At 40.5% G+C, this 26404-nt stretch overlaps 1 protein-coding gene across 1 annotated transcript in view; it reads right to left on the bottom strand.

Annotated features, from left to right (window-relative positions):
• The window catches only part of ABCC5 (ATP-binding cassette, sub-family C (CFTR/MRP), member 5), a 47274-nt gene that overhangs the window by 5187 nt on the left and 15683 nt on the right, over window positions 1-26404 (bottom strand). Inside the window, exons 3-24 of the mRNA XM_008943097.1 lie at window positions 26144-26299; window positions 25237-25384; window positions 20341-20574; window positions 20062-20235; window positions 18583-18730; window positions 17947-18095; window positions 17202-17309; window positions 15121-15471; window positions 13597-13668; window positions 13353-13477; window positions 12681-12753; window positions 11912-12115; window positions 11113-11256; window positions 9297-9399; window positions 8435-8619; window positions 7247-7393; window positions 6772-6901; window positions 6058-6211; window positions 5783-5911; window positions 4224-4410; window positions 2534-2623; window positions 76-265 (exon numbers count right to left, since the gene is read on the bottom strand). Coding sequence (XP_008941345.1) covers window positions 76-265; window positions 2534-2623; window positions 4224-4410; window positions 5783-5911; window positions 6058-6211; window positions 6772-6901; window positions 7247-7393; window positions 8435-8619; window positions 9297-9399; window positions 11113-11256; window positions 11912-12115; window positions 12681-12753; window positions 13353-13477; window positions 13597-13668; window positions 15121-15471; window positions 17202-17309; window positions 17947-18095; window positions 18583-18730; window positions 20062-20235; window positions 20341-20574; window positions 25237-25384; window positions 26144-26299 — 3401 coding nt within the window. The remainder of the gene's footprint in view (window positions 1-75; window positions 266-2533; window positions 2624-4223; window positions 4411-5782; window positions 5912-6057; window positions 6212-6771; window positions 6902-7246; window positions 7394-8434; window positions 8620-9296; window positions 9400-11112; window positions 11257-11911; window positions 12116-12680; window positions 12754-13352; window positions 13478-13596; window positions 13669-15120; window positions 15472-17201; window positions 17310-17946; window positions 18096-18582; window positions 18731-20061; window positions 20236-20340; window positions 20575-25236; window positions 25385-26143; window positions 26300-26404) is intronic.

The following is a 26404-nucleotide window of genomic DNA, read 5'->3' as shown; positions in this document are numbered from 1 at the left end:
TCTATTCTATTCTATTCTATTCTATTCTCATTCTGTAAAAGTAGCGATTCAACTCTGCTTCGTGGTTTTCCTTACCTGAGCCTGTCCTTCCCACAATACCAATCTTTTCCTTTGGTTTGATGGTAAAGGACACTTTTTTCAGGACTAGAGGGAGGTTCTCTCGGTACCGCATCTCTGCATTTTCAAAAACAACTTCACCTTCCTGTGGCCAGTCCAGAGGAGGAGTTTTATTCTTAATTCGAGCAGGAGCTTCCAGTGAAAGTGTCTTTAAAAAACCAAAACAAAACCAGATGTTCAGTTTCCAGTAAACAAACACCAGAAAGGAAAATTATCAGTTTTTTTAGGAGCTCTTCCCTGCAGACCTGGCCCATATCCATTAAAGGCAGCTTTATGATGAGCTGTGTGGCTGATGTGGGCTCAGTGGTTCAAGATAGTTTGCTGTGTTACAACTAACCACACTGTTCCTCTCCTGTTGCCTCAATAATGGCATTGACCCTCCTACACATCAATGTTTTTTGTCAATTTGTCAATGGTTTTGTGTATTTTGTAAGCACAATCCCAGTGAGTTTTGTGGCACTTCAAAGACTGGATGCTTCAGGATGCAAAATCTGCTCTACTTCTGCAACTCATTTGCTATGCCTTGCCAGGGTCACCTCTAATCCTTCTGACACAGAAGAGAATGCTCACATGACACTATACAAATGCCACCTTCTTGCTTCTCTTCCTCATTCTCACCTATTCTATTTAAGCATGAAGTCAATCATCCCCCTTCCCCCTTGCTCTTTTGCTCTTTTATTCTGTTCCTTAACAGGTCCCTCATTAAGCAGTTCGCAGATTAAAGAGAAAAGCAGAACCTCTGAAAGCCTCTGAAAGCATCTGCCTTCATAGCATGTTTAGAATGAAGCCAAGGTAACTTTCCTATATTTGACACCATCAGGCTCAAAGAATGGCAGAAGTTCTGCCTCATGTAACTTCAAACACATACAAAGTAAGAATCTCCAACCTAACCAGGCCCTGACAACTCCTCAGTCACTACAGAGAAGGCAGCATTTCTGGAGTGCCACTTTTTGAATTCTAACAAACACTGAGAACAGGTAATAGATTACCCTCTGGAGTCAGTCATCTCCTGCATGGGACTACAGAGAGATCCCACAGGGACTGTGTCAGTTGTGGACACCTGCATCATCTAGAGACAGATTAATTGTGTCCCAAGGGTCTGATAAAAAACACGATCTGCTACAACTGTACTCCAGTGCTTTGAGCTTGGTGTTTGTAACAGCAACCTGGGAGCCTGCACTGGAAGAAGCCAAGTCTGGGACTTGGTAAGACACAGAACCTGCACAATGGTTCACTGCTCACCCACCCCTTCATTTTAGATTCAAACTAGTTTTACAGTTTCATAATAAAATGGCTGTCTAGAAAGCCAAATAAGAAAAATCACAGAATGTGTTGCTTAATAGTGATATAAAATGAATAAAAAAAAAAAAACACACACACACCAAAAAAGCCCAGCCTACAACTATAGGTGTTGCCACTGAAAGCCTGCAAGTGATAAACCCATCTCAGCCCAGTGAGAGATACCAGGCAGTATCTGGGACAGTTGTCAGCTTCTGAGGTCACCAAGTCTTCCATACACAGAAATTTTTTACATAGATGCCACAAGATGATTTATTTAACTGGGGGAGTAGGCAGCTTTAAGTTTTAATTTTTTTCTCTTCAGTATTAAATCCATAAACTAAAAAGAAAATAAAACCTAGAAATACCATCTACTACATAGCCCAGATTTACCAAATAGATACATACTGAAGTTCAGGGGGAATGTGTATTATGTATTCAGTAAAACAGCCTTTCATCTCAAAGACAAGACCTAGTAGGTGGTCTTCTCCTGACTACACTTTCCCTACCAACCTACACCCAGTTCTGCACACAAATCCTAATTATGAAGAAACGGTTCCAGATAATCAGAACAATCAGAGCAGCTTGTGAAGCATTTAGCCTGGCATATTTCTCATGTTTGCAGTAAGAGTAATTTCTTGACTTTAAGCAAATAGAAATATGTTATATAAAATAGCTGTGGAAAAAGAAGTAGACATATTAGGAGGAAGTAGAATCACATGTAGATAAAGTAACAAACAGTTACCTGTGTTTAAGTAAAGGAGTTCCATTAGGTTTAGAATGAAGGATGCCAGAACACCACCCTTTTACTGTAAAATCTTGTCTTGATTCCCAGTTACCCCTTTGACACACTCCACCCTTCCAAAGACTATCAGTAAATTTTCAATACCCTTATGTAACTTCAGGCAAGTGATGCTTCTAAGTTTAGTAACCCACCAGCTCTTTTGGCCTTCATCCTGGTTATACACATGCTTCATAAAACACACTACTACAGTGCATGCAGTAATGTGTGTGCAAGGTCGAAGAGGTACATTCTGCACTAAGGTAGATTACAGCCAGCTTTGTCTTCTCTCATGCCAGCCACGTAACAGGGAACACAAAATTTTACAACAGGCAGCTGAATGCATTATTGTCCTACCTTGATATAGTGATCAATCCTCTCCACTGAGGTGAAACGAGCTTCTGTCTCTGAAGCAAGCCTGACTGTAAACTGGAATAACCCTGTTAACTGGAGTGATGGGAGAAAAAGACAAATTTACAGAGCTGTGACTTACTGTTGAATTAAGAGATTAACTTAATGGATAGTGTGGCCAACAGGACTAGAGAAGTGATTGTCCCTCTGTACTGGGCACTGGTGAGGCCATCCCTCAAACACTGTCTTCAGTTTTGGGCCTCTTGCTACATGGACACTGAGGTGCTGGAGTGTGTCCAGGGAAGGGCAACAAAGCTGGTGAAGGGTCTAAAGCCTAAGTCTTGTGAGGACAAGCTGAGGGAACTGGGGGTTGCTGAGCCTAGAGAAAAGAAGGCTCAGGGAGATGATCTCACTCTCTATAACTGCCTGAAGGGAGGTTGTAGTGAGGTGGGAGGGGTCAGTCTCTTCTCCTAAATAAGAAGCGATAGGACAAGAGGAAACAGCCTCAAGTTGTGCCAGTTGTGTCAACGTTCATGTTGGACATTAGGAAACACTTCTTCACCAAAAAGGCTGTCAGGCCCTGGCCCAGGCTGTCCAGGGAGGTTGCGGAGTGCCCATCCCTGGAAGGATTTAAAAGATGTGTAGATGTGGTGCTGAGAGACACAGTTTAGTGGTGAACCTGGCAGTGCTGGGTTAATGCTTAAGAGTCAGTCTTAAGGGTCTTTTCCAACCTTAACAATTCTATGATATTTGAATCAAGTATTGTTGGCATTAGGCATCATATAGCTAAGGTGCCTAAGGCAAGTTAATTTTAGTTAATGTTCAATCTTCAAATAACCATAATTTATTAATGGCTTGGAGAGCCTGTAGTTCAGGAAGGTTTCCCACAAGCGGCAGCTTTAGATATTGGCCACCTAAATTTTGTAATTCCACCGTACTACCAGGAGGAGGCAGGCAAGGCCACACAACAGCTCTAAGAGCACTGACGTCTGTCCAAACCCCCAGAGCTGCATGCCTGGCTGCTGCTTGCTCAGAAAACATACCACAGACAACACATTAAGGCATCAGTTTGGGAGGTGTCTGATGTACCATCCATCCAGCTGCTGGAAATATCCAGGAAAATTGCCATTTGCAGCATATGTCAAATGTTTTTTTTTCTGAAGAGGAGGTTGTAACAAGGTGGGGGTTGTCTCTTCTCGCAAGTAAGAAGTGATAGGATGAGAAGCCTCAAGTTATGTTGGGGAAATTTAGGTTGGACATTAGGAAAAATTTCTTGACTGAAAAGGTGGTCAAGCCCTGGAGCAGGCAAGTGGTGGAGTCCCCAACCCTGGAGGGATTTAAAAGACATGTAGATGTGGTGGTGAGGGACATGGGTTAGTGATGGACTTGGCAGTGCTGGGTTAAGAGTTGGACTTGATCTTGGAGGTGTCTTGCAACTAAAACCATTCTCTGATTTAAAAGGAGGCAGCTCCATAGAACAATAGCCTTAAGCACCCAGCTTCTCACAATCTGTAATGTGGCTGCTAGCAAAAGGTCCTGACTCTGAATTGCTTTTCCTTCATTACCAAAAGGGGCACCAGTATCCTCTTGCATTCTACTGCAGTAAGGGAAGTGTTCAATGGTGTGTTAGTTTCGCTTATTAGCAATAGCTCCATTAAATGTGAAAGTAAATATAATGGTATGTGGACATACTCACCTGCACAGCATATGAGATAGCCAGCCCAGCATAGGCAGGAGGAATCTGGCCATGCATTAAGACAATCATAAGGCCAGTGGTCGTGATAAGAGCAATGCTGATGATGTCCAGTCGCACTGCTAGCCAGCGCATCGCGCAGCTAAACAGGTAAAACGGTGCCTGATTGTCATCCAGGAGCTCCTGATACCTGAAACAAACACAGGTAAGGTTAGTAGGCCTCCTCAAGCCCCATGTTCTACAAATAGCAGAGCTACTTAAACACCTATTCCAGTATCAGAATTCAGGGTGGGAAGAGTAGTCTGTCACTGACATCAAGTCTCCAACTAGGACATGAAAGCAGGGTTTACAAACTTTCCTGAATCATCTCGGAAATCTACTTAGCCCAAAGTTTTGGAAACCAAATTACAAAGTTTCTGTGTACAACAATGAATTACACTGGGGTGAATCACAGTTCAGGACATTACACACACTTTCACCACAAGTTCACCTATCCAAGACCTTCCAGAAGATGCTCAATGACTACGAATTACTCCATGAGTAACAGCAGCAGTACTTAGTATATGCACAGAGTGTGTTATTATATAGCCAAGTGTAGAAGTAAAGTTACAGAAGTTACAGTAAGTTTTGATAGGATAGGTGGCACTAATTAAAACACATCAGTAACAACTTAATTTACAGTCCTGATACTGCAGAGCTGAGAAAGCATATTTAAAGGCAGATGTTTGAGAGATTCACAAAGCCAGTAACCAGATTTTCAGATCACCCAGCTCAGTTTTACACCCATCAATGCTGCACAATGTGCACAGTGCCTTAGTGCTCTAGCCCCAGCAAAGCTAAGGGACTCTGCACTTCTGCAGCCTTTCATCTAAGCCAGTGTAGTAGTGTCTTTCCAGTTTGTGGCAATTTTTCCTCTGCTCCCACGCTGTTGGCCTCATGACCTTGCACCTACAATGCCCGATACTGTTACGGCAGGTTCTCGTGGGAAGCAACTATCGCTCACAGGAGAAATGCTTCACTCTCCCTCACTAACATTTCTATTGCAAATCTTAGTTTATACTAACAAAAACCAAGTACAGTGCACAAGGTGGCTAACAATCACTTCAACTCTCAATAAACGCTATCCAATTATATGTGTGCACAGAGACTAACAGCTCACCAACACACACACTGAGCATTTGTTAGCATGCTCTAACCAATGCCAATACCATCACACAGAGGAAAAAAAACAACAGAAATTATGAGCAGGACCTGATGAAAACTCTATACCACTAGGGAAGAAGTGTGGCCAAAAAGTTGACCTTGCCGTTACATTGCCACCTGCTACACTGCAGAGAACTCCAGAGTAGGGCATTCACCTGGGACCCCACTACTGTTCTTCCCCAGATGGCTACTGGGGAGTTTTCTGTGCCCTTCTCCTTGTTCTCCCTCAATTTTTCCTCTGAAAAATAACTTTCACTCTTAGAACCAATGCATGCTATCAGTTATATATTACTAAATCCATAAACCTGTTGCATCCTGCTTTGTGCTCCACCCACTCCTAGATAGATATCTAGACTGACCTGTGCAGAAATTCCTGTCCTTTGTGGTAGGCATGGATTGTGGAGAGGCCCTGGATGCTAGATGTAATATGAGACAGGAATGGAGACTGTGTGATGTTGTCCAGACGCTTGAGCTCTCGAATAAAGACTCTGGAAGGAAAGAAGCACTTTTAAGTGACATGTAGGACCACGGTATGCTAACCACTACCTTGATGCCTGTATACTTGAAGAAGCCTATGTCCTTATGAACACATCAGAGTATCTCTACCTTTAGTCAGAGCAGCTGGTGCACTTACCTAGACACCACATGCAGAACTGTGAACAGGACAATGAGGGGCCCCACTGCCACCAGGAACCAGGGGAAAACCCCTGAAATCACCCCCACGCAGAAGAACACAAGGATGACATTCTGGATGAACATTTCTGCTTGAAATGGCAAACGAACATCAACTGGGAAAGTTGGAAGGAAAAGAGGAAGATCTTGAGTACAGAAAGCTAAAACAACCTATGTAAAGCAATTCAGTCCAGCTGTACATCACTGACAAGGACAGTGATTTCTCATGGCTTATTCAAATTAAAAACATACATTTTCATTAGGCGTGCTTTTATCTTCAGAGATGCTGGTAGTGTTTCCAATTATTCCCACTTGCAGAACCAGCACTGATTCAACTCTGACCTAATTAATCCCTTTGCTGCACATCAGCTTCACCCTGACACTCCAGGCTGCCCCCGCATTAACTGCCGAGAGTCTGCTAAGAGTCCATGTGCAGTACAAAAGCATTTTGTAGGTACAAAAGCATGTTTTCTTCTTTATAAAGGAAGAGACAGACTTGAAGTATCAGCTGCCTTCTAAAACCATAACTAGGTATATCCCAATTCCTGCCTTAATACCAGCACAAGTTTGGCAATAGATACAGGATACCACCACCCTTACACCAGAAGACTGGTGAGTATTAAGGAGGTAACTCAGAGGTCTGAATGTGGAATTTACGGCTCATAGTGAGAGATACCTTCATCCATGTCTTTGGAAAACCTGTTGAGAATCCGTCCAGTGGGTGTAGTGTCAAAGAACTCCATGGGGCTACGGGGAATCCGTAGGAAGAGCTCATCGTGGAGCCTTGAGGATGCTCTGAGAGTTCCCTGACAATGCAGAAAACATTGCAGCATTATGAAAGGATATTTGCCTTCTTGTCACTGCCCCTCCCCTGGGGACCAAAATAATATTCTCATTTTCTCTCTGAAAAAAATCATAAGATTTTTTCTTGCATTCTCATCTTCCAACCAGTAGAAAGAAGCTATTAATTTGGGCAGAAGTTTAACAAAAAACATGGCGAAGCCCCAAGAGACAACTCATGGGAACTTCACAATCCATGATCTGACTTCCTCTCATTCAAAATCTGTCTTGGGACCAGAAGAACTACAGTGACAGCAATATGCAAAAGGGGCAGGGAGGAGAGTAAGAAGAACAGCAGCGTTGGCACATACCTTTACAAAGACAACACCACGAACAGCCTTCAGGATCAACATAACTGCCATAGACAGTGCATAGATGCCAGCGTAGTAATGCATGTGAGGGTTATCTTTCATACTGTTGCTAATGACAGTATCATTTCCCAAAGTCACACTGGTGTTCTGCAGAAAATGCAAGGTACCAGTGAATAGTTAAGACAAGGATTGATCACATACACATTACACATGGAAGCATTTAACTGTCCTCTGCTCCCCCCTCCCCACATTTTACACCTCTTCTTTAAATAAAGTACTTCAGTGATCACTGAAGACTTCAGAAAGTTCTCCCGAGCAGAGATACTTGACTTGCAGATCTATAGCCAAGGGGTACAATACCAATACCTACTTCACTTGATTCCTAATCTCTTATTTCATGCTTATCATTTCTTGTGGTGTTCCGAACAGTAACACATGCTTGTATAGCATCACTCCTATTACACAGCAATATTCACCTTGGATAGGTTGTACATTGTCTTCGTAAAAAGTTATTTTCTGCCAGTATGCAGTAAATTCTTTACTGTCACACTACCATACAGTCTCTTTTTTTTTTTAATCTTTAAGTATGTTTCAAGACCTCATTCCTTATGTTAATATTATTGACCATTTGTATTTCATTATTTCTTCTGAGGTTATTAGTTTGCTCTCCCCTCCCCACTCAAAAAAATAACTTGCAGATATATTTAAATCTTTAAATGCAACAAGACTTGGAATCAAAGCCCCTGGAGCGAGAGAAGTCCCAAGCCATCCCAGGTCACTGTTTTCAAAGCAACAACCCAAAGTCATTTGAGTTAAAGCTATATGCTTTAACAAGATTATACTGTTAGATGTAAGGTCACGTTCAAACAAAAACCTGCACTAAAATGAGTAATTCTTCCTACAGCTTGTTGGCAACTTTCACATTTTCACTTCCTTTTCTTAGACTAACCAAAATAAGGAACAAGAGGGCAGTATAAAACCACATGAGCTATTATGTCTCTCTCTCTCATGGAGCTCTCTTATTCTTGGAGAAGAACTCTCTAGTGAGACCACCTCCTGGGGTGTAAACAAGCCTTACAACTTGCTTAAATTAGGAAGCACCATTTGGTCTCATAAGAACACTTTAGTCTAGGAGAGCAATCCCCCTGCCCATTAGACATGAGAGAGTTGAAAAGCTATTTATCTTACTCCACTGCCTTGCTTGATCCAGAAACTCAGCCACCAGTTGCTAAAAGCTGTACTGCCCACATTCAGCACAAACAGTGCCATGATGAGAAGGAATGCAAAGGGGCCTCCAGCTGCCTGAATGTAGATACCATAAACAGACCAGGGGACAGAGCCTTTGCCTTTCTCTTCCAACTGCACCAACTGGCCTGTGAAACAAAAGAGAGTGAGGAAAAGAAAGCTGTTCATGAAACTTCTGGAAGCTTGTGAACATACATGAAACTACAATCATTTCCAAACTGTACAGTGTACTTTCAGAAACAGACAACTTAATACACAGAACTCAATGGTTCAAACAGTTTTTAAAAAGGTCACGTTTCCTCTGCAGAATCACTCATGTCATGGTATGTCTGTGAAATAATAGGCACAGACTTAAATATTAGGCTGGTATTAGCCTTACTATTGCTTTTTAAACCCTGCAGAAGTTCAAAGTTAACGCTGGACCGAGAACACCACAAAACAGAGGTCAGATCTTCCAATTCTTCATACATTAATGCTATGTCCTGCCTAGGACTCTGCAAATACCAAGCAATACACATTGCCCTCTTACGACAGGAGGGAGAGGTGGTGTGCTGAGACAGGTTCTACAGGCTCCTTTGTGCTGATGGCACCTGACCAGCTGCAGCCTGATTGAACTCAAAAAAACTGTGCAGGCACTCATGTTTAATGAATTAATTAATGTTCTTTGCCCACTGCCTGTGTCCTATCAACACCACTGAGTGCCCAGGACTTGAGAGGTACATTTATAATACATTTTGAAAGCAAATATTTTGAGCTTATTGATGTATAAAATAATTACAAGCCAGAAATCTGATTACATAGTTACCCTCTTCCTTCTTTACAACTTTCTCCTTCTTCACAGACCCTGTTTTGGTACTTTTATCCTGGGGTCTTTTCAGTGAACTGTTTGTGTTCTTCTTGATATTAATCTGTAGGAAAACAATGACACTAAAAAACCCAGAGTCATTTGCTTTGGCATTTTTATATCTGAACCCAAAATTTTTATAAGCTGCCTCCTAAAGACAGACTTTCATTCATATCAAGGAGGATATTAATTTTGCTGCTGTTACAGATGACTGCCAATTCTGGTAGATTAAATTCTCCTCCTCTAATAACCTGAACTGCTACCGCTCTGTACTGGTAGTGTGCAAGATTCATTTCCAGAATCAGTGACACTATGTGCATATGTGATAGAGGAGTGACATCCCTACTACCGAGAGAAAGGTACAATCCTCCTGTCCCTTGTAAAAATAACTCACAATTTTATTACAAAGCTTTTTTTCCACCCAAACTCTCTAGTACTTCATGCAGGAAAGCTCTCACAAAATGTCTCCAAGGACAAAGTCAAGTTAACTTATTTTCCAGAAATGAAATGTCCAAACACTGAACTGCATGCACAATTACTGTTCTAAATTCAGCTATCCTCTTACTACCCATTCAGAGACAGCTGGCATTAGCTGAAACCCCCTACACAGCATCTTCAGGGTCCTCTTCCCACACCACACGTGAGAAGAGACCTCTCACACACATCAGACCACACAGATTCTGACTTTACCATCCATTTCTCCTTATCCCATCAGGAATTCAAATTAATGCTCTTTCGATGAGCTAGTGTTTAGAGATAGAGTCAAGGCCAGCCAAGAATGCAGACTGGAGAATCTCATGTTAACTGTTTTGACATTAATCTTAAAATGGCAGAACTATAATCTTCATGCCTCAGAAAAGATATGCAGAGGAATGTACTACATTCTTTTGCTTCTTTCACTAGCATCTCCCAGAAGAAAATCTCACCAAGCACCTTTTATATCTGTATATTTACCTCAGTGCTACCTTGTCAGAAACTTACTTTTTAAAAAAATGTCTGCAACTTGCCAATAAAGAGCCTTTCATCTAATGAAAAAAACTGTTGCTGTGCTTTCCCAAGAGAAAATGCACACAAGACTTACAGAAGTAAATCAGCACTAAATAAAAAGCAGCAAAGTTGCTTACTGCAAATACTAACTTCAGGAAGCAAAAATGAGAAAGGTGGGGAAAATTAAGTTGCTGAAAATTTAAATCCACCTCCTACTGAATGTTTTTTGCTATTTTCTAAATTTACATTTTTGCCACTGACTAAAATATTAGAGCACAAATCTAAGTTTGCATTTACAGACGTCGTTTCATAACAGAACCAGTGTCAAGCAACTATTTTTTCCTCAAAAAAAAGCATTTTCAGCTACATTTCCAAAAAACTATCACATCTAACTTTTGTCAAGTTGCCTTGCTTCTCCAACATCTGTTACATCCTATGTGAAAAAGTATGTGAAAACAAAAGAGCAAGAAGTTTTTCAGACAAAGGTTGGTCCACATCTGTGTTAATCTGGAGGTAAATTAAGAAGTGAGGTGTACAATAGACAGACAAACTCCTGGCTCTAAGCGTCAGAGGAAACAACACATTGCTTTCATGTTCAACTCATGAGCTCCTTGTCTGTCCCCTCTACTACACATTCCCTAAATATGAACCCTAACAAAGCACAGATTACTCTACAGGAAATCTACTGGCCAGATCAACACATGACCATGTGAACTTGTCGTCCAACATGGCATTTGGCTCACTTCATCAGAAAAATCATAATTCAGAGCACTTTAAAATGAACAAGTACCTCAATATGTGGTGTTTCTCCCAACTGAAGGTTATTAAAAATAGTTGCATAGTCCCCATTTAAATTCATCAGTTCCTCATGACTTCCTCTCTCAGTAATGCAGCCTTCTTTCATGAAGATCACTTCATCACAGTCAACAAGATACTGGAGAAAATGGCAGTAAGAACAAGTCTTCTATCATTATGTCCAATGACCAGACACACTCCCACACAATCCTTTTCAGTGATTTATAGACATTTGCACACAATACACCTCCTCTGAGGTAACAGCCATCTGTTTTTCAAAGGTCCTGCATTGTCTACAGTGTCAGGATTACTCTCACCATCCACAAATAAAAGTTTTTACATTCTATCAAAACAAATCTGTTATGGAAGACAATTCGGGATACTTAAACACTGCAAATAATGATATACTAAGTATTAATACTTCTATGCACAGAAGACTACATCCATCCTAATTTCCCGACACCAAACCTAAGTCTTTTTAATGTAATTAATTAGCGTTATAGAAAATTAGCAGAAGTGTTTTTGAACAAGGTGTTTATTTCTCTGGTCAATTTTCTTTAGCCAAATGTTACCAGTCCAGATCAGACACCAAGCAGCACAGGTATCAAATAAGGAATTAGATTGTTCTCAGAGCATATTTGCAAGTATAAAGTTTGTAAATACAAACCACGCATCCTATAGATGGATAGGTTGTACTGTAACAGGTCAGGGCATAGTAATTTCCAGTATGGAGGCAAATGACCAAACCATAGTTCAAGGAATTCCAAGGAAGAAAGTACAATTCTGTGTAGTACCTGAAGCTGATGAGTGACGAAAAGGACAGTCTTTGACTTCAGGTGCTTTCTTATTGCACTGTTAAAAATGTGATTTCCAACATGAGCATCTAAGGCACTAAGCGGATCATCGAGGATGTAAATGCTCCTGTCACTGTAGAGGGCTCGAGCCAGGCTGATTCTCTGACGCTGTCCTCCACTCAGGTTAGCCCCGCGTTCACCAATCTGTGCAGACACACACCCGTTATTGCACACACTCATCATTTTATGACTACAGCACCAGGCAACACAGATATTCAGAACTCAAGAGGTGACTGGAATGAAGAAGACCATAACATTTTTTTACACATACACACCCCCCCCGCCCCGCATAATATTAATATATTATTTTTATATATATATATTCTGGTTTAGGTGTCCACTTCTTTGTGAAATGCCTTAAGAGATTTAAACTCAAGGTTAATATGCTTAAAACGTGTTGGTACTTCTTTGCTTATTTTACTCTTTTTGTATTTACAGACCCAGGCTTTCTTCTTAGCTAGCTTAAATCAAGTTCAAATAGGTGCTGTTAAGGCACAATAACTCCCGAACTGCCAACATCTGAGTCAAAAGCATGACACAGCTCTGAGTAGCCCAGGGCCTGCAATGCTAAGCTCAGCCCCAGGAGGTGCAGTGAACAGCTTGGCTAGCACACATACCAGACTGGTGTTCCCCTTGCTCCAGTCATCTACCAAACAGAACCCTGCTTTTCTCCATCTACCTATTAATTTGCTGTAAGAAAAATGTGTACCTCTGTCAGGTCCCCATTTGGAAGGATGGCCAGGTCAGGCCTTAGGCAGCAGCCATTCAACACCGTGTTGTACCTACAGAACAATTAGATAGGTAGTAAGAACACTTGGTTTCCCCCCGGCAAGTATCTAGCTAGTACAGCACAGTCACTTCCTACACTAACAGCAGACATTCCAGCAGCCTAAAACAAATTATCTGCCTTGGATTTCCAGGAGGATAATAATCAGTCACCTACTTTTGAAATACAGTGCAAGTAAGGAGACAGTTTCTATCCAGAGATAGCTATCACAGGCCACAGGGAAGGTCCCTGCTGTGAGAGGGCCGTGGAAGGTGCCAGTACATTACAATCAGCAGTTGTGTTTAAAGAGGGCAAGGTCTGGACAGCAAGCGCAAATGACACTTCAGTGCTGCTCCAAAGCAGCTGCTAAAAACAGAATCAGACAGTCCTCCAGCATGAGCTACAGCTCTCAATGCAGATACAGACACACTGACAGCCATCAGCCACAGCAACCGTGTGTGAAGGGAGGCAGGCTCTTAGATGAGACTTATGTCTCAAAGACAGACTATAAGGATACACAGGCTTTAACTGCAGTGTGCTCTGCACTACGTTCTCCAATGCTTGGCCTAAGAATCACTAAGCTTTCATGAAAATCGGCAAACAGTTCTGACAAACCTTTCTTCGTCATATTCCTTGCCAAAAAGAATGTTGTCCCGAAGTGTAGCATTGAGAATCCAGGCCTGCTGGGCCACGTATGCAAATGTTCCACTTACTGCAATGCTACCCTCCAACAGGGTCATCTGAAATTAAAGATAAAGTGTGACACTATGCTACTCCATGTTTAGAACAGACTTCCTTCTACAGAGTACAAGGGAGTAGAAGAATGAAGAGCAGAAGTAGTGAAAAGAGAATTTCTCACCTGTCCTAAAATTGCTGACATAAGTGATGTTTTTCCACTCCCCACACTGCCACAAATTCCAACAAGTTTTCCCTAGACAGAAAAAGAATAAATTATGGTAATCGTTTCCTACATTCTCCATCCCTTTCAGAATCTGGACTACCTTCAGTCCAGCTGGACATTAATGACAGCTGAAAAAGTACAGAACAGAGAAAGACAGTATTTTAACGCTGAAACAATAAAGGGTGAATAGTATCCCACAGTGGCCTAAAACTGAATCAACTCTACAGATAAAAACTAACATATTTCAAGATCAGCTTCCTTTTGGGCTTGATACAAGCCCAGAGAATGTTTCACTCAGCCAAAAGCACTGAGACCTGCCTGAACAGAATACACCAAGATGCTTTTGAGAGTGGTAAGGAAAGACAAAGAGGCAAAGACTGAAAGAAAAGGAGAATTTAGGATATAGGGGCCTAGGAAAACTCCCTGCCTATAAGATGCAGTTCTCTAAGAAACATGTACCAAGAAAAGGCTAAAATCCAGTAACTTTGAAGCATTTCTCTGCAATAAAATGAGTGGGTTGTTACCCACATTAAACAATGAATTCATGAAAGGTAATTTTATTCCTTTCGTGAAAAAAGGTAAAATGGACAAAAGGGTATGAGCCACTTGTAAAACACATTATTGTCCTACTCTCATTTACAAGTTTCTGACAGAAAATTAGCCTTTTCATTTTCAAGTAACTGTGTATTCATTTTTCAAGGCTATTTTAAACTATATGCATCCTTCTCAGAAGTTTAAAATATAGGTTTTTTTCATAGTTTAAACTATCCCTCTACTCGTATGACTACAGAAGACAATTTAACAGTAGGTATCTTGTAAATGCATTTATTCCATTTCTACTATATCCAATGCTAGATGGCAAAACTTCTGTATTTGTAGGTGTCATGTAGGAAGCTCAATGCTTTTTCTTTCATGTTTTACATGCTTTTACCCATCCTGGAATAAGGACTTCAACTGCTTCTAGATTCTTGAAAATTTCTGTGTCGTCCTACTATACAAAAATTCTTAAGGAAGAAAATTGGAAATTCTTCAATGAGAAGCGCTGGTACATTCCATTAGAACACCTAATCACCTAAAATGTCCACCCACAGTACAGCTGAAACCCTGTAAAATTATCAAACTGTTGCAGGAATACACCACCCACCAATACCCCACTGATAATGCTGTTGCCCTGCTGATTCTTTAAGCTCAGTGGCTCGTATACTGTACTGAAAGCTAACCCAGCAAACCCTTCCATTCAATGGGAAAGCTTTATAACCTGCAGTTGTTTCACGGGGTGTTTGCAGAGATCTAGTTTGCTAAAATGGCCCAGCTGTTTACATCAAGATCAGACACTGCATCCTGGATACTGCAGTTGCCATGGATATTACAGGAGCATACAAAAGCAAAACGCTCCATTTCATGCGAAGCAGCTCTCTATTCCAAGGGGCAGCTAAAAATGAGGCCTTTTGAAAGCTCAGTTTTCCTCCTTTCTTCTCTTACCTTCTCTATCTCCAAGTCAATGTTGTAGAGAGTCCTCTGAAGCCGGAGATTAACCAGGTGGATGATTTTGTTCTCCTCTTCGGGGCTAGGATGGTCATCATTGTCCACCAGAAGATGGCCCTTCTGCTCTGCCAGCACAGCTTGCTGTCCCTCATTCTGCAGCTTCATTTTCTCTTTCTTGCCTTTGGTGACTTTCTTGTCTTTTTTCACTTTGGGGGTCAACTTTGGTGAGCTCTGGACGCTGGCGTGGGAGAAGTCCCAAGCCAAGGTAGCATTTTTCACCTCTATCGCGGTGTGAGGATTGGCTGGTTTTTTCTTTATCATATGAACCTCTTCCATTAGAAATAAACTCTGATAGGAGTTGTGAGAGAGGTGTAAAGATGAGACACCTGATCAAGACTGGGAGACAAGCCTATGGCACACTCACGCAGCAAAACACACCAGGCTATATAGCAGGAGGAAGCTGAAGAGCAAAAGGTAGCTCATTAGTGTAAACTAACTCCAGGCCTGCTAAGTGGCCGGGCCATTCCTGGATGTGGTGGAAGCACTTAGATACACTAAGACTTCTACAGAACTGCAATATTCTGGATGTGGTATGAGAGGGGCTTATTCTTTTAACACCGTTTGGAACTGCAGCTCTGTAACTTCCAGATTAAAAACACATGAGTAGAATACATGGGTTGGAAAGGTCACTTTAAGGGAAAGTAACTCACTTGGCCTGCATACAAACTCATTATGGAAGGAAATGGAATGACTTTTAACATCAGATTTTACGTTTCAACTTTTCTGTTGGGAGAAAGACATCTCATACAAATTTAGCTGACCTATCTTGGGCTGCTCGATGATAAGAAGTAAGCCATCAAGTCCGTTGTATCATGTTTTCCACCACATCCATAAGTATTTACAATCAACACAGATTAGGAAGAGGTTTTTCCACACAGTTTAATTACAAGATAAAATGTTTTCCACTTGCACAATTTATGTTTTGAACTGAGAAGCCTTTTGTCATTAAAGACTTCTCAATTCTTGCTTTATTTACTCTGCAATTGCTACGCCTGAATCATACTTTCGTAAGAAAGCTCATACTCAGTTACAGAGACAAGAAATCACTTACATTTTTACCATCCTGTTAGCGTGTTCTCACCTTGTTTTACACTCCCTACACAGACCACACTGTTCACGGTCAAACTGGGAGATATCACAATATCCCCTCCCCTCTCCCCCAGCCTCAACTCCCTTTAGTGCATTTGGATTTAAGGAAGCCTGATTTAAGGTGATTCAGAAGATGGAAAAAAATGCTCAAAAGCAATGGGATCTCAGAAACAGTTTTCAGACCCCATTCTTCTCACAACCACTCAGGTCTGTTTCATGAATGCATCACACAGAATCCATACATCTGCCAATGTTTGTGGAACCCTATCTGGACATTTCTACAACATGCAATGCACTATTGTCTTCAAGAGAAGATAAAATAAAGGCCTGTCCTCTGAGTTCATAGTAAAGTACACACAATGTATTCACTTCATAGGGACTGAAGGATGAGATAGGATTGTTTGTTATAAGGGGTTTAAATTTTCTGCCATAGATTCCATTTCATCAGATCACAATTGTATTTTGCTCATGTAGAGTTCAATCACTTAATCTGGTCTGGAAATACAAAACCTCAGTTTTCCATGACTACAAGTAAAACTCTACTGGTTTGTGCAAAGCCGCCTACGTAACACATGACATTTCCAAGATGTGTTTCATTAGGAAAACATGAAATTTCACTGCAGACACGTTGTACTGTCTTTACATGCAGATGGTACTGAAAGCAAGTTTTAAGTATTATTATACTGTGAGCCACCTACTCTTGCATTCTTTTACAGTGGCCAGCACCAAAATCCTAAATCATTAAATAAGAAAATTTTCCTTTGGTATTATCTTAAACTTCCAATATTCTTTTACTGATTTCTCGTTTGCAGAACCAAATGATTTGGAGTGCATGATCCATCACCTTCCAAGAGTTCCTTTAGTATTTGTTATGCACACACAACACACCACACTTACAGTTAAAACTGCAAGGTTAAATGACTGCTTACCTTAAATCTGTCAACAGAAACAGATGCTTCAGATAGAGATTTCACTGAGAAAGGTGTTACTTTTAGAGCAAAAGTCATTGAATTGAAGACAGTGACCACTGTGAATGCCTAAAAATGAGACGAGAATCAGATTTGGATCTGATCTACTAATAGCTCCAACTTTCTAAAAGCTGAAAAGTCACAGCAACAGTTCCAAGCCATAGGAAAGGCCTACAGTCCAAGAATAACCATTTAAATATTCAACATATTCTCAAACACCAGAGAACATAGATGTACTCAACTCTTTCTCCAGTGTTTTTTAACAGACCAAGACAGACATCTTCAGTGATTGCAGTCTGCCAAAAGCATCAGCTAGCAAATTCTGCATTACCCCATTACTTGTGAAGACCCAAGTCCAAATCCTGCTGCAAGACATTTGTGCTGTTTGCAACCAAGCACACCATAAAACAAAATCAATCAGTAATGCCAATGCCCTGTCTGCAAAGGAAACAGAAGCACTCACATTCAGCTCAAAACCTGTGCAGGGGAAGGTCAGGACTGAAACAGCACTGAGAGCGTTTTGTGCAAACTCTAAGTTCACATCTGCTGCTGTCACACGTGCCAGATGTTCACCTCTGTGAGGAAGGCTACAGCCTGGCCACACAGGCACAGCCACAAAGCAAAGAGTACAACGAAGGGAAATGGCTCAGCAGAAAAGCCACTGTAGCAATACTGTAAAGAGTATTTTCAACACTGCAGGCGTTACCTGAGCTGCTGTAAGATCATAGCCAAGGATCATGTGGACAGAAAAGGTCACCACGCTGGCAATGACTACAACTATTGGAGCCACACCCACAGTGATGCTCTGGAAGTAGCCTGCACGTTCCAAGATTTTACGTTCTTCCTCACGAATTTCTAGAAATATCAATAGGAGCAGCACAGTTGAGGCATGATTTGGGGGTTAACACATGTAACAGCCACTATAGTTACTGAGTAAGAGAGGTTTAACTGTACACTTTAGCATTTGTCACATTATATAACTTCTCCTAAAGACCACAGTTACAAAGAAGTAAACTATAATGGTCTGTAAATCTCCAAAAGAATAGAGGTCTTTTTTATTTTAAAATGGAGCAGCCAGCACTTTTATTAAACAATTAAAAAAATGGAACAAAGTTTTAATGGTCAGTGCCAAGCCACAAACATCATTATGCCAGAAGGTGAAACTTCAGAAGGTCTGTTTGTCCAACCCATCATGCATAATAAACAGAAAACCTGAAGGATGAAAGGGTCATTACACTACATGCACAACAACATCTGTGGTACTAAGCTTGGAGGCATCTCCAAGAATGCAGAAATGGGGCATCTGCACAAAACAGAACATTTACAGATTGTGTGAACTCACTTTGAACATTCTGAGAAAACGGTTTGACCCAGGCATACATTTTAATGAACTTAATGTAATTAAGAACTTCATTCATCTTTTGCACACGCTCATCTGTTGTTGATACACATTTTCTTCTGAAATAAGCTGTGAGGCGTGACACAAACATCTGAAACAGAAGACAACATCATGCAATGTTAATGGCAACTCAAAAAAAACAAACACATTTAACTCCTCCCAATTACCAGAGAAAGCCAATTTTGAATCTCAAAACGGGATTCAGGGATGAGGCAAGGCAACTTGTTCTAACATAGAAGTCTGTCTGGCTAGAAACACTACTCATATCCTCTCATCCCACCTTCACTGAGCACTAGACTCATGACAGCAAGTTTCAACGAAAATAAAACTTGTGAAAATAAAGGTGTGTGCTTTTTCCAACACTGAATAGTACCAGATCTGTTAAACTTTCTGAAACACAGACTACAAACACATTAACCTAAGGACACACCAAGTTGACCCTCATGGCAAACAAACAGCAGGACCTATTTTAGCCAACCTTTTGACCTGTTCCCATAAGGCAAAAGGGCACGCTGTACTTTGCACAGTCAGATTCATCTCGACCATATGCCAGTACTGTACGAAGGTGGTAGAGTTCTAACATATTTACTAAACCAATCTAAAAATGTATGGCTGTTCACGTTTCTACATATCTGCCACTCCTACATTCATTGCATTCCTGGTCGGAAATTCAAACCCAACATGTTATTTCAAGAAGTTTTCAGATCCTTGCCCTTCCTCATACTCCTGCAACCTCCTTTGAAGTCCCCATCAAAAGAGAAAGACGGGTAAAAAGAACTGCAAAAGAAGATAAAACTCCACTCCTCATTCTCCTCTCTAAAATATAGTTCCCATTATTTTAAACCTTACTGTTGGCCAGATAAATTGAACCAAATTGGACCTCACAGTATTCAGCCTCCATGCTTTTTGCAATTTGAATGATGAAAATAGCAACATACACCTTCAGCAGCTTTACACAGCATTTTAGAGGCAAGAAGATTTTAGCTTGAACAAGCCTATTTCACAGCTCAGCCTAAGCAGAGGCAGGAGTAACTAATGGAGAACACCCTCTTCCAGATGTACTGCTTTTTAACATCTTTTGTTAAATTAGGAGCGATGTGCTCCCACAACACTGAGCTTCTGTACACAAGCTGGGCCCTTGTCTTCCTAACCTCAGCTAATACTAAACAGCATTCTGCAGTTTAATTTAGCTAAACATCTATCTCAATGAGATTATCAGCTTTCCTGTTTCCATTTTCTAATTTTATAATTTTGAGGTTCCCATTTCCTAATTTCTGCTTTATATACCATATTTAGAAACACCTTCAATAACATGCAGTGCCACAAACAGGCTAAATCTAGCACATTTCAACACCACCTATTCAGAACTACACACGGCTGACCTAATAAAAATGAAGCAAGTCTTAACTCTTTGCAACCTACCATTGCTGGGTAGAAAAGGATGAAGACAGCAGAGCCCAAGAAGCCTGTTGGACCCAGAATGATCACATTATAAACCATTCCTAAGATGGCCACAATAGGGCCGCCAGCCAACAAACTGCCAACTGCTGCAGCTTCAAACATCCTTTGACCATCATTGGAACACACATTTATGAGCTGAAAAATACACGTAAGAGTTTATTTAGATTTCAGGCAGAGCTCAAAGGAATATATTGTATATCCCTGTTCAGACTGTAATTTCCAAAATGATGCTCATCTTACCTCTCCAAGAGACTTCTCCTTGATGTTCTTCAGCTTCAGAATTTTCTTAAATGCCATTGTCAAGATTGCTCCACGCAGTCTAACCCCCGTGCGGTAATTCAAAGCCCAGGTTAGCGCGAGGGACCAAGATCGCACTATTTCCGTCATAAAGATGCCAAAAACTAAAAACAAGCTGTACTGCAGGTTGGACTCACTCTGTTGGGTATACTCCAAAAGATGTTTCACAACGAACGCCTAGAGGAAGGAAGGCAAGCTTGCGTGAACATCCCATCATCCCAGAAGACCATGCAACAACTTTATGTTAAGTTAGAAATAAGTAGGCTACTTTGCTTTTAGAAGAGCCGTTTGAAATAGAAAGCATCTTCTTTCTAGAAGTAAAAGGTGTCAATACAAGAAGTACTGTAACAAAGCCCTGCTGAGAGCCAAGCACTGAGTCAAATTTAGTAAGTAAAAGAGTTTAATTTGGAACCACGTTCCTCGCAGCACGCTTCTAATCCTCCGTGTCTTCTAACTTAACATAAATCTGTCCGTTAGCTGAAAGCAATGCATTATCATATAGAAGAGTTTTAAAATATAGTCACTACTTAAACATCTGCGCACATTAAGAAACATTCCTTTACGTGACATTAAGACCTTTTTTTTTTTATTTTATCTTTGGTTTGCTTCAAACGTGCTTATTTGATAAAAAGGAACAATGTACCTACAGTTGTAGAGGGGAAGAGTGAGAAGGACATTTGCAAAACATTCCTGGAAATAAACATCAGCAGTTTAATAGTAAAGAAAAAAACAAGCAGAAAGCACAAGGTACGCAAGACCACAAACCATTGGGGACACAGGAGAAAAAAAAAAAAAAGACAAAAAATTAACCATTCGATCCCTCCCCGTACCCTCTCCCCCCAAAAACATAAACACTTTACCTCAGGAATCACATTTCAAACATCACCTGCAGAAAGAGGACAGCCCCCAGAATCACCAACTCCCACCTCCAGCTCTTTGTGCTCCAGCGACACAATATAACAACATACAACTCACAATCACCAGCAATATTAAATACTACTGACTGTGAAAAAATAGGCTTTTATTTGAAAAGCGCCATCTTAAATGGTGACATCTCAAAAATACTGTACAATAGTTAGAGCATTGTATAAACATACAATCTGCACATACAGGGTAATTATAAAGGCCTAATATCTAACAGTCTTAACCTCTAACACAACTAGATTTGAAGCTACAGGCAAACTTATAAAGATACAAAAACAGAATAGTATTTGTTCATGAAGTCCAAAAGAAGTCAGGCTTGCAGGTACCAACAGAGGAGGCTTCTGAGGCTGCACAAATTCTGAAATCTGGTTTAAAAAGTATCCTACAGTAAGGCTTCACAGACAGCAAAAGATTTCCTAGAAAGCTTTTCAACACATGATGCTTTTCGATACTGGTGCCTTTGATATGCTAGTACAGAGCTGAGAATTACCTTTGCCCACAATAAAAAGCAACCAAAAAAAAAATTTAGACCAAAGAAAATACTTGAGAAGCTTTTTGCATTATAGTCCGTTGAAGTCCTCTTGGCTAAATCGGGTTGTGCAAATAAGAGTTCTGTATAGCTTGAAGAGAGAGGAAAAAACCAAAACCCCACCACTTCAGCAAAGGTATTGATAGTTATAGCCCAGCACCAGATAACAGAAAAAAATGGAGATCAAATTCATCTTTCTGAGGAAAATAATTCTGCACGACAGAACCAAGGAAACATGCTGTAAATAATTTTGTTCTTTCTTTTTCACAGGTGTGAATTAAAGCCAGATGTCCATCAGGTTCTAGAATGGCCACTGAGAAAATTTACATACCGATGCCTGAAGAAATGTGAAGAGCTCACATTCACAGATCTACTGCATTCCAACTTTCTCCTTACTTGGACTTTTTTTACATCAACTGTTTGGACCACAACTGCATACAGTTAGTTTGCAGTTACTAAGGAGATTACTGACTTCTTTTTCCAGTATTCAATCCAACATATGCAACTGAGTCACTGAGCAATTGGGGTAAAAATCCCCCTTTTTCCTCACGAGCTGTAACTCAGCATGGTCGCAGACTGGCAGCATTTTCTCGCACGCCACAGCATTGCTGAAAGTCTCCAAGAGAGGATGTATAAAGATAGCAGATGTTTCCTGGGGTCTCATTCCTCCCAAAACTTTTTAGTGCCATTTTTCAGCACTGATTTATAGATTCAGCGTCTCCCATGATGAAATAGAGACCAACTTACGTTATACCCCATTTTTTTTCTTTTCCCCCAGAAGAAAGAAAAGAGGAAACAGCAGATTAAAGAATTTTGAAAAGGGAGAGGAAAATTCACACAGAATTAACATTTACATCCAAACACATACTATTTGAATTCAAACTAGTTTAATGACAAGGATCCAGTATAAAGTTAATTACAAAAGAAGAAAGTTACAGTACAAAAACTAAAAAGCTATTGGGAAAAAGGAATTCCTGTGACTATGACCATAGTAGCTGGTCCTAGCTGCTCGGCTGTCTTAAGCATTCCCATTGAATAAACATTACCTTACCTTTGCTCTTGGCGTTGGCTCTGCCCAGCAGGACTGTCTCATTCTGACGCAGAAAACAGCCATCCTGAAAATTCTAAAGAACAGCTTCTGTCACTGGCCCCACTGCAGAGCCGGCATCCCCGCTGCAGCCAGTGTGCCACAGCACAGGGCAGGCTGCAACTGGAGCCAACTGGGAAATTGGGGAACTTACCTCCAGTAGCTTACCACTCCCCCCTCCAATAACTGACCAAACTGTCAAGCTGTTCTCCATTAAGATAGCAAGTTTCCCCATCTCCCAAACAGGAAAAATAGCTCTGAACAGTTGCAAACACGTACATTGTTCAGACCTGGAGTTAAACTGATTATGCTCAGTAATTAAAAAAGCTTCTTTGCTCCTCAACCCAACCTTTTTTTAAAAAGTTTTGATAGCTGATCGAAAGGCAGCAAATATTCACTGGAGATAAAAAGCATCTCACCTATACTAGGACATTATGATGGTTATTACAAAGCAGTCTGACACACGCAGCTGTCTCAGCAGGTTACAGGTCTGGATACTGTGCCAGACGCAAGATTCATCAAAATTTTAAAAAGGAAGACCCTTGAAGGATCTATCAGATGTAAAAAGAACCCCAACACACAGGAAGGCTGCAACAACTCCTTTTCAGTTATAACCATCGCAATGCTCATTAGCAAAGCCACAGCTGTTGGCTGGCATTTCAAGGTCACAGGCATTCAATCAAAATTTTTGAAGTTTAATATAGTGTTTAACTCCATTTTTATAATTTTCATCCATACATGAGGTCAAGTGAAGTGCTTTTCCTGATCTCCCTTTTCCACCTTCAGGTGACTGAAAGGGTGCAACAATACAAGAAAGCACTGATACTTCTGAGGAGACAGCATAGGCATCTCTATGAGGCATGCCATTTTTAAAAACAGGGAGGAGGGATGGTAAAGACTCTTCATGCCAAATAATGGAACTAAGAGGGAATTGTTCCTTATTCAGAGAAATGAATAAGGTTGCCTGTAAATGGGCAAATGCCTATAGATAATTTTAAATTACCCCAAATGAGCATCAATTGCAGTGGTAGCCCCATTTAATTAAGTTGGTTTGTTTTTCTCCTGCCCCTCCTTCTCTCATTCAGCAGTTTAGCCAAGAAGCTGAGAAAATTACACTACAGAAATTAGGGGCAACCCTGCTGCAAGTTCTTTGCTATAAAGCAGCAGATAAAAGCATCTGCTAAAGCCCTGCAGTGAAACAATGACAGAAGCTCTTCTTGGGGAAAGCTAGTGCTGTTAAAACCTTAATCATGATTTACTGTTAATTACCAAAGTATGTTCGTTTTTTTTTTTTATAATAAAAGCTAATATTAATTATTATCAAGAAAACACCACAGAAACATTTATTGTTATTCATATCACATGAAACAAGGCAAACTTTAAACAGGCTTAAAAAGCAGAACATCATTTTGATAAGACATTTAAAAACAGGAAAACATTTTAAAAAGACATTTAACCTAACAGTGCACCCAAGTGTACTTACCCAAGAAATGAACCTTCAGCTTACCAGCACACTGAAACATGTACTACTAGCAGTAACACTGCTCCTACTCCTCAAGGGAAATGTGTAGAGAATAAATTTAGTCAAAATTTCAACTGTAAATCTGCACAGCACGTGCAACAAACAGGTGACAAAAAATGGTGAGAATGTCAAGTCCCATATGTTGTCATCTTCATTACGACCCATAGCAACAAACAGCAGCAGTTCCTAGAGGCAACAACATCCTCTAACAACTCTATGTGCAACCTGTCTGATCATTCCCTGGAGGATCAGTGAAGGCTATATCCACAGACTTCTTCAGACCTGCTCACATTAGTTTTTAAGTAGTGCTCTAATATTTTCGTTCCACTTCTTGAAGACAGTGCTATTAATGCCAATAACCTAAGATGAGTGTTTTATAAGAATGAATGTTATTCCAAGATAAATTTACAGAATTGAAAAAAGAAAAAAGAAAAACATTAAAAGACCTGCACATAAGAATTTTATGCAAAAAGACATACCCGTTAAGCAAGAACTTTAAACTATACTCAAAAGCGAAGAGAAAAAAACAAGTGTGCATTTCCTTCAAGATACCTGAACTCCCCCTCCCTTCCCCAAGAACTTGCCTCAGTTTTCAGCAACTGATCCACCAGCTGGAGGAAACCTAGCTTGGATTATTGAATCACTCTGGAGTTTTGCCCCAGAATTTCTATCTAGTCAAAGCATTTATGTGATTCTGCAATGAAACCTTAAGATTGCACAGTTGGCCATGAGATGGAGGCCCCTGGGGTTGTTAAGTAAAGGATGGGTATTACTTACTGGTCCACTGAAACCCGCGAGCTGGGTGATCATCAGACACACTATGGAAATGATGAGCCTGGTGCGGCAGAAAATCCACACAACCCGCCGGAGAGAAGCATCATCAGGCCCACTCTCTTTCAGTTCCTCCTGCCACAACCTCTCCAGCCTAAGAACAGAAGCCTGGTGTTATACATTTTTCACCACAGGACAAGGTACAATTTTATAGGTATTTCTTTGTGAAAATTCCAAGTACTTCCAAGCTCAGAGCAATAAAGTTTACTAGATGCCAAGAAAAATAAATATGTGGTACACTCTGTGAGGGAAATGGAGATATCTGCATTGTGAAATATGTATGTTGTGTTACTTCTACAGAAGAGAGGGATGAAAAACACAATGCCTTTTGCTTTTCGCTTTGCCTGGAATCTCTTTGGCAATTTTAACATGCTGACTTGTCACAGTCTTTCCTTGCTGATCTGACAGAAGAGTTGTGGAGTCAAAACATAAGAAAAACTCTCATTAACCGTAAAAGGTTAGCCTGATTGCAGGATCTGACCCATATTCAAATCACCTTGCTACTGTAAGTATTACTTTTCATTATTTTAACAGAAGATTTTTTCCAGCATAGACCTGAAAAATAACTTTGCTTTAGTAAAAAATAGTTTAAACACATGCAAAGATCAGAAAAAGAATTGCAAAACACTCCTGGAGACATAGTCCTCTAAGGAGTTCACTGAAATCAGCAAGAGTAGAGAAACAGTGCAGCTGAAGGAAGTGGTCTTTGAAGGACAAAACTAAATAACACTATTCTGAGAAAGGCAGAACAAAATATCAGTGCTGCTTTTCAAGGGCAATACTATATCACTGCCTGTGAACTATTGTACAAAGAAAGAAAACACAAAGATATTACGGAATAAGATGCCTTTACCTTCTACAATTGACATCTGAAGACTCATGCCTTGATAAAGACCATACATCATCCATAAACAATTCCCCTTTCTTGTATGCTCTGTGGGCCAAAGGAGTGAGCCAGGAGAAGGTCATGCAGGAGAAAAGCCCAGCATTATCGACAGGGTGCTGGTGTCTAAAAGAATAAATTTTAAAAAAAAAACACAAACACATAAAAAAGGAAACAAATTATAAAATCCTGAGAAAAACAAAGCTTCCTCTCATTTAAAGTCCTCAGAGT

Source organism: Merops nubicus, unplaced genomic scaffold, assembly GCF_000691845.1.
Source record: "Merops nubicus isolate BGI_N331 unplaced genomic scaffold, ASM69184v1 scaffold22736, whole genome shotgun sequence".
Taxonomy (NCBI): Eukaryota; Metazoa; Chordata; class Aves; order Coraciiformes; family Meropidae; genus Merops; species Merops nubicus.
The sequence above is the reverse complement of the archived record's forward strand: the minus strand, read 5'-3'. Positions and strand labels throughout refer to the sequence as shown.